Genomic DNA, 12,479 nt, shown 5'->3' on the forward strand with positions numbered 1-12,479 from the left:
CACTAGAAAAGATATACCAAGAGATATACTCAAGTAGACTATAAATAAATTCAAAATGGAATTCTAAAAAGTGTTCAGGCAACCCACAGGAAAATAGGAAAAACCAGGCAGAAAGGAAAAACAGAGCAAAGAGACAACAAGATCACATTTAAGCTTTAACATATATAAATAATTACATTAAATATAGTCCAGTACATTGATTAAAAGACAGAAACCAGCAGAGTTTATTTTAAAAAGTATGACCAGTCTCGGTGACTCAGCCTGTCATCCTAGCACTTTGGGAGGCCGAGGTGAGTGAATTACTTGAGCCTGCGGGTTCGAGACCAGCCTGGGCAACTTGGTGAGACCTCGTCTCTACAATAAATAAAAAAATTAGTCGAGCGTGGTAGCATGCCTGTAGTTCCGGCTACTTGGAAGACTGAAGTGGAAGGATCGCCAGAGCCCAGCAGGCTGACGCTGGGGTGGCTGTTAGCATGCCACTGCACTCCAGCCTGGGTGACAGAGTGAGACTCCAACTCAAAAAAAAAGCATGACTTAGCTATATGCTGTCTATAAGAAACTCACTTCAACTATGATGATATAGCTAGGTTGAAAGGCTTACAGACCTAAAGGAAGAAATGAAACTGCCTTGAAAATCTCATGAAAATTTCAATATAAAAACTAGAACTAATAAGTGAGTTCAGCAGCATTACAAGATAAAAGGTAAACATATAAATTGTATTTCTGTATATTAGCAATAGACACATGGAAATCAAAATTTAAAATGCAGTAACATTTGTAAAGAAAATGAAATCCTTAGATGTAAATCTAACAAAACAAATATTAACTTGTATTTTGAAAACTACAAAATACTAATGAAAACAATTAACAAAGGTATAAACAAGTAAGAGACACCTTGTTCATGGATTGGGAGCTTCAACATAGTAAAGTTGTCAAATTTCTGCAGATTGATATAAAGGTTTAATGCAGTTCCTGTCAAAGTCTCAGCAAAAAGTCTTTTGAAAAAGAAGAATAAACTGTTATCACTCTCCCTGATTTCAGCACTTACTGTATAGCTACAGTAATCGAGACTGTGTGAAATTAGTGGAGGGATAGACACATAGATCAATGGTACAGATTAGAGAATCTAGCAATAGTACTACACAAGTAAGACTAAATGATTTTTTTGACAGAGCTATAGATGTAGTTCAGTGAAAGAAAATCTTTTCAACAAGGTTACTGGAGCAGTTGGATGTCTTATAGGGAAAAGTGAATCTCTACCTAAACCTCATACTGTAAACAATAATTAACTGAACATAAATTGTAGATTTAAATGGAAACATAAAACTATGAAACTTTTATGAGGTAGCATAAAAGAAATTATTCAGGACCTTGGTTTGTTAAAGAGTTCTTAGATGTAATACCAAAAATATGGACTCATGGAGGAATACATTGATAATTTGGACTTTATCAAAATTTAAGTTTTTGCTCTGCAGAAAACCCTGTTTAGATGATGAAAATATGGTATTAGCTGAGGCCTTGAAAAACATTTAAAAAATTTTTTAAAAGATGATGAAAAGATAAGCTACAAACCACATTATCTGCTGACAGACTCATAAAAAGATCTCAAATTTAACTGTAAAAAGCAAGCAATTCAAGTAAAAATGAGTCAGACATGAAGAGATTTAACAGAAGGATGTATGGTTGACAGATGACTACACAAAAAAGCTGTTCAACTCTGTAAACATCAGGGAAATGCAAATTAAGACCATGATGAAATAACAATATAGCTACAAGAACAACTAAAATAAAAAATAGTGACAATGCCAAATGTTGGCAAGGACAAGGAGAAACCAGATCACTCGTGTACCTGGTGAGTTTGGCAATTTTTTAATAAACTAAACATACATTTACCATATAGCCCAGCAATTGCATTTCTGGGCATTTATTTCAGAGAAATGAAAACTTATATATGCTCAAAACTTGTACTGAGTTGTTTGTAACAGCTTTGTCTGTTACAGCTCAAAACTGGAAACAATCAGTTTCCTGTGATTGGTGAAAGGTTAAACTGTGGTTATTCATACCATGGGATATTACTCAAAATAAACAGGAATGAGCTATTGACTCACTTAACAACTTAGATGAATCTCAAGAACATTGTACTGAGTGAAAAAAGATAATCCCTGTATAACTTTATTTATATAACATTCTCAAAATAACAGAATTAGCAGGCTAGTGGTTGCTGAGAGTTGAGGGTGGGGAGGGAAAGGATGTAGATATAAAGAGGTAGCATGATGGCCAGGTGTAGTAGCTCATGCCTGTAATCCAGTACTTTGGGAGTCGGAGACGAGAGGATTGCCCAAGCCTGGGGATTCAAGATAGCCTAGGCAACTTGGTGAGACCTTGTCTCTACAATTAAAAAAAACATATATATTAGCCAAGTGTGGTGGTATGTACCTGTGGATTCAACTATTTAGAAGGCCTGAAGTGGAAGAATCGCCTGAGCCCAGCAGGTTGAGGCTGCTGTGGCCATGAGCGTGCCACTGCCCTCCAACCTGGGTGATAGAGTGAGACTCCGACTTAAAAATAAATAAATAAACGCACAAATAAATGAATGAATGAATAAAGATAAATAAAAATGAAGGGGTAGCAGGAGAACGATCTTGTGGTCATGAAACAGTTCTGTATCTTGAGGTGGTAATTGGAGTGATCTGCACACGTGAGACAGTAAAGAATGCTATATGCACGGGGGATGTGTCAGTGTCAAATCTCTGGGTTTGCTATTGTGCTGTAATTATTTAAGATCCAACTATTGGAGAAACTGGGTAAAGGGCACATGAGACCTCCATACTACCTTTGTGACTTCCTGTGAACCTTTAGTTATTTAAAAATAAAGTTAAAAAAAAAACTACTTTTGAGTACCTTTTGTCTACCTGAAATAGATACTTGAGCTTTTTTTTTTTTTGAGTTGGAGTCTCACTCTGTCGCCCAGAGTGGAGTGCAGTGGCACACTCCCGGCCACCGCAGCCTCGACCTGCTAGGCTCTGGCGATCCTTCCACCTCAGCCTCCCAAGTAGCCGGAACTACAGGTGCGTGCCACCACGCCCGGCTAATTATTTATTGTAGAGATGAGGTCTTGCCAATTTGCCCAGGCGGGTCACGAACCCGCAGGCTCAGGCAATCCACTCACCTTGGCCTCCCGAAGCACTGGGATTACAGGCTGAGCCACCCAGCCCAGCTTACTTGAGCTTTTATATAATCTCTAACTACAACTCTGCAAATTGTAGACATTCTGTCCATTTAACAGACAAGACTCAAAGGGTTCCCCTTTATTTTTTCTGAAGTCAGATGCATCTTTTGGGACCAAGAAAATATGGTGAAATGCCCACGGTTGCATAGCTGGTAAAGAACTACAACAGGATTTAAACCTAACTCTGCCCAAATTCCAAAGCAAAGCCTGTATCCTTTCTGCTACTTTAGGCTGCCTCTTCTAAAGTACTTTTGGAATTGAGTAGAGGTGGAGTTTGATGCCAGAGATAAGGGGAGTGTTCATTTATATACTGATAACTTGTCTTATTTACTCACATAACAATAACTTGAGCATTATTTGCAAGATACATAATAAATGATACAGAAGTTAGTGGTACGTTGATACAGAAATGAGAGATACAATCTTTTAAGGTGCTTAGAATTTAGAGGAACAGGGAAATAAATGATTTTAAGACATCGTATAAAATACTAAGATAAAGCTATATGAGAGGCTTTATGGGAAGACGTAAAGGAAAGGAGAAACATTTAACTTTAACCTTTCCTGGTGCAATGGGAGGTTGAGAGACATTTTTACTGTGTTGTTCTTACTGAGAAATGTGACACAGTAGAAGCTACGAAGACAAAAAAAATTTAGATAGGTTAATTGAAGTTAATCTGTTTACCTCCCATCCTATAGTTTGTTAAAAATAAATGAAAGTAGCTGAGATAAGGGTAGGGGAAAATAAGGAAACAGTGAAAGCCTGGGGCGAGAATAATAGAATAACAAACAGATCATTCATTGTACACAGTTTCTGTAAGAGTTGCTAGAGGTGGGCTGTAGATTTGGCTTTAAAATTCCTAGAGGCAAAGGCAAAAATAAATATTAGTTAAAAGTCATTGGTCATTGAGGTAAGAACAAACCAGGAATCCAAAAGAAGCATGCATTTTCCTGAAATTGAGGCCTGAGCAAGGTTTTCCCTGAGGATTTTCTCATAAAGAGGGTTCTGTGATATATAGTGTGTAACATTTCGGGAACTTCCTAAAATAAGTTTATAAATGAGTTTTGTGAGATTGTTTCTTAACAGTGTCTGGAGTTTAGGTATATGTTGGGGATAACGGGAAGTTAGGCTGGACGGATGAATAGGGCTGGGATCATAGATGGCGTTTTAAAATTTTATTCTCACTGCGATGCACTATCATGTTAGAGGAATGAACTTAAATTTGCATTTTTAGCGGTATAGGGAACAGGGCCAAAAGAAGAAAGTAGGGGGTATTGCTAAAATTCACTTGTGATAAAAAGACTCAAGGACATTATGCGTTTATAAGTTCCCTTTTTATTTTTAAAAAAATTATTCAATTTTTTTGTTTTTGATAATTAAAACTCTTTACCGCTAAATCTTTCAAACTAGTGTGCCAAAGCAAGTGTTGGATTAAATTAATGACTTTTGTCATGCCTCTTGATGTGCTATTTATTGGGTATAATAAATGACATTGTTGCATATTTAGATAAAAACAATTTGTGACCTTTAGGATATGTCTTATATAGTGGCAGATTAGATAAAACTTATATTTTTAAAGACAACTTCCTTGACATTGATGGTTTGGAAGAAGGTATGTTTACAGTTATTAGAAAAGGCAAGGTCAGGGCAAGACTAACAGAAAAACTGAGAGGTCAGGGAATTAGCAATCTTAGATGCTCCTTAAAGACAGACTTCTTTTTTTGTGTGTTTTTTTGGTTTTGTTTTTTATCTTCTACATGATATCAACTCAGTGTTTTGAACACTGTAGGTGTTCAATACCTATTTTTTAAATACACAATGAGAGTATTTCCAGTACTCTGGAAGAGTATTTGTGCTGCTACTTTATCTCATAGATGTTTCTGTTATTGTACTTAACATATTCCTCAAGTAAACAAAAAAATTCTCTGAGGCAGGTTTCTATCATTGTATCTTTGGAATTTAATATAATTCCTGACATAATTGTTGTTCAGTGGGTCTAATGATTTTTCTTTCCTTTAAAGGCATCGGATACCTTCGTGATAGAAAAGGCCCTTTTCTTCATCCGTTGATGGTTTGATAGTGGGCTGGGAAGGAAAGCTGTGTGGTCCTCCATATTAGTCAGCAAATACTTGGTTGATTTGGTATTTAGCTTAGTCAAGTAAGTTACTGATATGTTCAAAAGGACTTTTCTAAAGAGTTAATGTATTTTGATGACTATAATTAAACACTTAATTCTAAGGAATTTTTAATATGTCAGTTATTAAAATTAATTTCAAGACCATGGTTTCTTTATTTCAGGTAAAAATATTTGGCCATTTTTCTAGTAGTTTGGTTAAAAAATCAATAGTAATTACTTAAAAAAACTAAATTGTCTGAAATATATTGCTATAAAAGCTTTAAATTTTCATTTGATATATTTTAAAAAATAGGTAATACAGTCATATTCCACAAAAAGACACAAAATGGTATACAGTTAAGTTTCTTTGCCAGGGAAGCAGATCTCCCTTCTGATTTCAATCACCTGATTGCTCTTCTTAGAAGAAAGCTAAGAAACATCTTTTATTTTTCATTTTTATCTTTTTCCTATTATAATACATCATTTATTTTTTTAAAATTTAATTCAATTTTAAAGCTGTGAGGTATAATTCAGGATTAGATATATAAGTGGTCATTGTACAGGTAAAGTTTGGGTCTCCCTTTGGTCCCCACTTCACCTAGATACCTTTGTGGATGAAGTGTGCCTCCCCTACGAAAATCTTTTAATGTGATTATTTTCTTTCTAATTGTAACAGATTGAAGATCTCAAACAGACAAATCATGACTTGGAGGAATGTGTTAGGAAACTCTTGGATAGTAAGGAGGTGGTAAGCTGTCAAGTAGATGATTTAACCAGCCACAATGAGCATCTTTGTAAAGAATTGATTAAAATTGACCAACTAGCAGAGCAACTAGAAAAAGAGAAAAATTTTGTGGTAGATACCGCTGACAAGGAACTTGAAGAAGCAAAGGTACTAGATTTGTACTGACTAGGATTTTAATTCTACTTTAAACTTTGTGTAGTTATCAAATGCAATGGAAAAAATGACACTCTCCTTTTTGTAATATGGGAGCTTTTTAGATTTGATCTATTTAAATGTCTACTTTAAAGATTAAATTATATTGTTTCTCATGTTTTATTTCTTTTAAAAATGTTGCTCAAAAATTTTTCTAAGTAATATATAGTGATTGTAAAAACTTCAAAGCCGCAAGAATGTTCTGTGAATGTTGCTCTCCCTCTCCAGTTCCTCTTTCCTCTGCAGCGATACATACAAACAACTACATTTATTTCCATCTGTCTGTTTTCACACACATGTTTATTTCATTCCTTTGACAAAGATGTTTTACCAAACTAAAAATAGAACTACCATATGATTACACAATCTTATTGCTGGGTATATACCCCAAAGGAAGGAAATCAGAGGTATCTCCATTTCCATGTTTATTGCAGCACTACTCATAATAGCCAAGATTTGGAATCAGCCTGAGTGTCTGTCAATGGATGAATGGATAAAGAAAATGTAGTGTATGTGCCCCGTAGAATATTATTCAAACATTTCAAAAAGGATGAAGGGCCAGGCATGGTGGCTCATGCCTGTAATCCAGCACTTTGGGAGGACGAGGTGAGAGGATTGCGTGAGTTTAAGACCAGACTGGGCAACATGGTGTGAGACCTCGTCTGTCCAATAAATGAAAAAAATTAGCTGCGTGGAGTGGCCCGAACCTGTAGTCCCAGCTACTCATGAAGCTGAGATAGAAGGATCGCCTGAGCCCAGCAGTTTGAGGTTGCAGTAGCTGTGATTGTGCCGCTGCACTCCAGCATGGATTACAGAGTGAGAGCCTGACTCAAAAAAAAAAAAAAAAAAAAAGATGAATTCTTGTCATTTGTAGCAACATGGATGACCCTGGAGGGTATTATGTTAACTGAAATAAACTGGCCACAGAAACACAATATCACATGTTCTCACTCATATATGGGATCTAGAAGTTAATCTCATAGAGTCAGAGAATAGAATGGTGGTTACCAGAGACTGGGAAGGGGAGAGGGAACAAAGGATGGAGAGAGGTTTATCATCAGGTACAAAACTAGATAGGAGGAATAAGTTCTGGTGACCTCTTGCACAGTAGGGTGATTACAGTTAAAAATAATTAATTGTATATTTCAAAATAACTAGAAGTAAAGAGTTAGAATATCCTCAACACAAATGATAGATGTTTGAGGTGATTGGATATCCTAGTTATCCTGATTTGATCATTATACAGTATATGCATGTATTAAAATATCCCCATAAAGTATGGACAATTCCTATATATTAATAAAGTCAATTAAAAGTTTTTAACCAAAATTTTAAAATTCTGTGTGGTTAAATTTGTCAATTTTTACCGATTTCTGAGTTTTGATTTTTGTTAGGAAGGCCTTATCACCTTAAGAACTAAAACATATTTTCTAAAGTTTTAAGTACTTTTTAGTAGTTTTCTTTAAATTTTAATACTTCTGGAATTTCTTTTTGTCCTAATATGAGGTAGAAATGAATAGTCCTTTCTCCACTGATTTGAAGTACTATTTTGAAGTTTGAAGTATCATTTTATTTATTTATTTATTTATTTATTTATTTATTTATTTATTTATTTATTTATAGAGACAAGGTCTCACTATGTTGCCTGGGCTGGTCTAAAACTCCTGGGCTTAAACAGTCCTCCTGCCTCAGCTAAGTGCTGGGATTATGGGCATGAGCCACCGTGCCTTGTTTAAAGTAATTACACTAAATTCTAATCTGTCTGTGAATGTTTCTGGACTGTTTGTTTTCATTGATTTGTTTGCCTTTTTCTTTGCCACTATCACATTAGTTACCTTAGTTTTATGATATTTTGATGAACATTTTATTTCTTCATTGAATGTTAACACTCTGCCATGAAATTTAGAAATTTAGAAATTGTAACTAGAATTTGAACACAATTGTAAAATAAAGACAGTTTCATTTCTCATTTCTGCCTAATAGATTACAAGCAAGACAGAGCATTTTGAAGGCCAAAAAACAACCTGTTTAATTTTTAAATGATATTGTATAAATGTGTTTGTCTTGATCTTATTAATTACCAAGTTGGTACACTGTGTCTGTAATAAGGTAATTTTCCAAAGCTAAATGCTATTACATATTATTTGTTAAACAGTCTTTTAATGTATCAAGACTCCTATGACATATAGTAAAATAATTAATTCAATATATGATTACTCTGAGAACATGTTAGTGAAGGTGTTATTACAGTGATTTGAAATAGAACAGTCCAGTTGATAAACTCTAGGATAGCATGTGTTTTTATGTAGTAATCTCACACTTATTTATACTACTTAAGGAATAAGTCAAAATTAAGTGAAAAGTTGAATAATGGAATATTTGAATGCATAAAATTTATTACTATAATGTAAGGACATAGTATCTAACAATGTTTTCTTGAAGAGGTACTTAGTAGAGCAACTTGAGAGAGTAGATAAGAATGGTTTGTTTTTAACTTTTTAATTATTTATCTTCTAATGGTTGCTACTTAAAGTCTTTGAAATACATTTAAAAGTAGTTTAAATTATTGTAAACATTTTTCAGTAAACACTTTTGTTTGTTACCTTCTTTAAGAATAATTATCCTTCACTCATAGTTTGGTAAAATGAGTTCAGTTTTTATCTTAATTGTAAAAATTATCAAAATTGAAGAGTTTTATTATGTCTTCCTTGTTTTCTTCTTCAAATTAAAAATTATCTGCATCCCTTCCCAGGCTGAGTAAAGCCAAGTTGGCTGAATTCCAATAATGAGAATACCCTGGTTTTTTTTTTCGCCCAGTCTGGAGTGCAGTGGCACAGTCATGGTCACCATAGCCTTGACCTGTGGGCTCAGGTGATTCTTCTGCCTCAGTCTTCCATAGCAGAGACTACAGACATGTGCCACCATGCCAGACTAATTTTATGGTTTTTTGTGGAGACCAGGCTGATCTCAAACTCCTCAGTTCAGGCAATCCTGTTGCCTCAGCCTCCCAAAGTGCTGGGATTACAGATGTGAGCCACTGTGCCTGGCCTAGAAGTCATCAATTTTAAAGGGTTGTTAGGCCCTAGAGTGTGAGTATTCTGTCGGTGAATTCTCTGCTATCACCATTAAAAGTGAGTCACTAAGAATAACCCACATTCAAGGGGAGGGAAGTAAAACACCTTTTGAAAGGAGTGTTAGAATTTGTAGACATACTTTGAAAGCACCATAACTATATGTCTCTGTATATCCTCTCATCCTGTTTGTCATTCATGCCTTAATACAGTGTTTCCCAGACAGCTGACCATGCAAAGAAGCAGAATTGCAGTTTTATCATTAGCTTCCTCATATAGTTTTAATTTTTTATTGACATGTGGCTGTTGCTGGACTGGATCTCTGTCATTATTGTAACCTTTGCATGCGATTCAATGAAAGTATGCTTCAGAGCCTATTGTGTGGAGGACAGTGTGTAAATCCTATATAAGTTTGTACCCCACCCCATTCCTGCACATGATCCCTATCTCTCTTCCCTACTTTGTTTTTTGTTGTAGCCCTTTCCTACCTCCTTTCTCCCTCCCTCGCTCTGTTCCAGCCACATTGACCTGATTGTTCTTTGGAATTTACCAGGCATTCTTTTGCCTTAGGATCTTTACTATAGCTGTACCATTTGCCCAGAAGGTTTTTCTTTGACATTTTCATATGGTTGACTACTACTACTTTTCCTCCAAAGTCTTTACTTCAAGGTCCCCTTTCAGTGAGGGCTCCCCGATCACCCTATTTAAAATTCCAACCTGTTCCTCCATAAATTCTCCCCATACCTTCTTTGATAGTACTGTATAATTTTTTTGTTGTGTTTATTTTTTTAATTGTCCATTCCAACTGGAATGTAAGGTCCCCAGAGGCAGAGATCTTCATCTGTTTTGGTCACTTTCTTTTAATCTCAAATGCCTAGAACATGAGTGCTCATTGTATTATTTTTTGTGTGACATAATTACTACCTGACATAGTTTGACTAATATCTTTAGTTTTCCTTTTTAAAAACTGGAATATAAACTCCATGAGGGTAGTGATTTTTGTCTATTTTATTCATTGCTTTACCCAGCATGTAACAGAATGTCAGGCATATTATAAGCATTCATTACTTGTCAAATAAATGGAAACACTGGACTGACATTATTTTCATTTGGGCCAGTGATTTTGTTTTACAGAGTAGAATCAGGACTTTTTATTATAAGAATAATATATGTTTATTACTTAATATAAAATTTTTGGTTCATATAGAAAATTATAATGAAGAAAATAGCACCTACCTTGTTATACCCAGACATAATCTTATGTTTACATATTATTATGTTTTATCTATGTGTTTATAAATTTATTTTTTGAGAATATGTTGTATTAGATACTGTTTTACAATGTGAGTCTATATACTTCTGCATAGAAATCTTTAGTATTATTCAAATAGACCCATGTCTTTTTAGTGCCTACATAGTAAAAGGCAAAAGATTTATGTGATATGAAGAGTTACCAGAGTACTAGTCTACATAGTAGTATCAATTAAAACTTTTAAAATTATCTATTCAAAATTATGCATAAGGTTATCCAAACTGTACATAAGTTCCAAATAATAGCACTGCTTAATATTTCATGAACTTACTATGATTGCCAGAGACATTTTAGGAAAGAACCTTGGTCAAAGAACAAGTGAAGTGCATTAGTTTCAGAAAGTTCAAGTTTAAAGTACAACAGGCAAGATTAGGACACAGTTTAGAATAATGAGGGAAAGGTTGATGAATTGAAAAATATATTTATTAAACTAATGTGCTAACTTTTATCCAAGAACTTTACTGCTTTGCACAATAGCTTAGTCACTGTCCTTTAGGGACATAAAATGTAGTCATTATGCTAAGACTGGATATGTTCACTGTCATAAAATTGATACAAAAAGCATTTTGTAGGTTGAATTGAACTAAGGCATTAAAAGAGTTCAGAGGAGAAAACAATCTCTTTTGAGTCGGGTAACTTGGGAAATCCCCTATTATTTTAGTCATTATGTTATCACTTCCCATTTATCATCTTCAAAATTATAATGAATATTAACATTTTGTTCCAGTTCATGGGGAGTAATTTGGTAAAATATAGTCAATTATCATTTTATACAAAATATTGAATAATTTAAAGGATCTGCTGTATTTCATCCTAGTTGAATTAAATTTCATCTTTTACCATCAAAGGTAGGTAAACGTAGGAGTGGGTTACCTTTTCTTTAAAATATTCAGCCTTCATGCTTTTATTTTTAGTGGCTTCTTTTGCTTTGATGCTCTTTTTCCAAGTAAATCACTTTAAGCATCTTTAATATAAATAATAAAAATTTTTTTGCTGTTTTTCAGATTGAACTCATTTGCCAGCAAAATAACATAATAGTATTGGAAGATACAATAAAAAGGCTTAGATCTGTAAGTACATTTTTAATAAATATATGTTAAGGAATCATTCAGTTAGTAAACTATAGAAAATTATTTATAGTTTTATTAATGCCCTTAGCTGTGACTTCATTTAAAATGATGACTCTGAATAACTTAATTCTCAAATATAAGGTACATTTGTCGATATATTAACTTTTTTTAACTTTTAAATTTTTTATTTTAAAGAGGTGGGATACAATTCAGGGCTAGGTATACAATTGTTCATTATGCAGGTGTCCTTATTGATGGGGTGTGCCCTCCCCCTCCCCTGGCAGTTTTCCTCAACTGCCAATCCCACTCTCCTCTCCTGGCAGTTTCCCACTACTGCCAATCCCTTTCTTATAGTATTATGATAATTGTTCAAGGTCCACTTATGAATGAGAACATATGGTACTCTGTTTTCTGTTTCTGTGATAGATCACTGAGTATGATAGACTCTAAATCCATACAAGTGACTGCAAAGTCCATACGTTTGCCCTTTATGGCTGCACAATATTCCACTGTATATATGTACCACATTTTTTTTTAATCCAGTTCAACTTCTGTGGGCAGCATGGTTGGTTTCATGTTTTTGCTAGTGTGACTAGAGCTGCAACAAGCCTGCTTATACAGGTATCTTTTTTGTAGAATGATTTAAGTTCTTCCGGGTATATTCCCAATAGGGGGATTGCTGGCTCACAGGTCAATTTCTGGTTCTTTCAGAAATCGCCACACTGTCTTCCAAAGAGGTTGTACTA

The 12,479-nt window shown here is 34.5% G+C and overlaps 1 protein-coding gene across 3 annotated transcripts in view; it reads left to right on the forward strand.

Annotated features, from left to right (window-relative positions):
- TSGA10 (testis specific 10) overlaps positions 1–12,479 on the forward strand; it is a 65,925-nt gene that overhangs the window by 13,890 nt on the left and 39,556 nt on the right. For 2 of the 3 annotated variants that reach the window (XM_008061790.1, XM_008061791.1), the window contains exons 3-4: positions 6,020–6,235; positions 11,668–11,733. In XM_008061790.1, coding sequence (XP_008059981.1) covers positions 6,020–6,235; positions 11,668–11,733 — 282 coding nt within the window. The remainder of the gene's footprint in view (positions 1–6,019; positions 6,236–11,667; positions 11,734–12,479) is intronic. The other variant, XM_021714301.1, reaches the window with a different exon arrangement.

Source organism: Carlito syrichta, unplaced genomic scaffold (assembly GCF_000164805.1).
Source record: "Carlito syrichta isolate Samal-C Ts95f unplaced genomic scaffold, Tarsius_syrichta-2.0.1 Scaffold305580, whole genome shotgun sequence".
In the NCBI taxonomy this organism is placed as follows: Eukaryota; Metazoa; Chordata; class Mammalia; order Primates; family Tarsiidae; genus Carlito; species Carlito syrichta.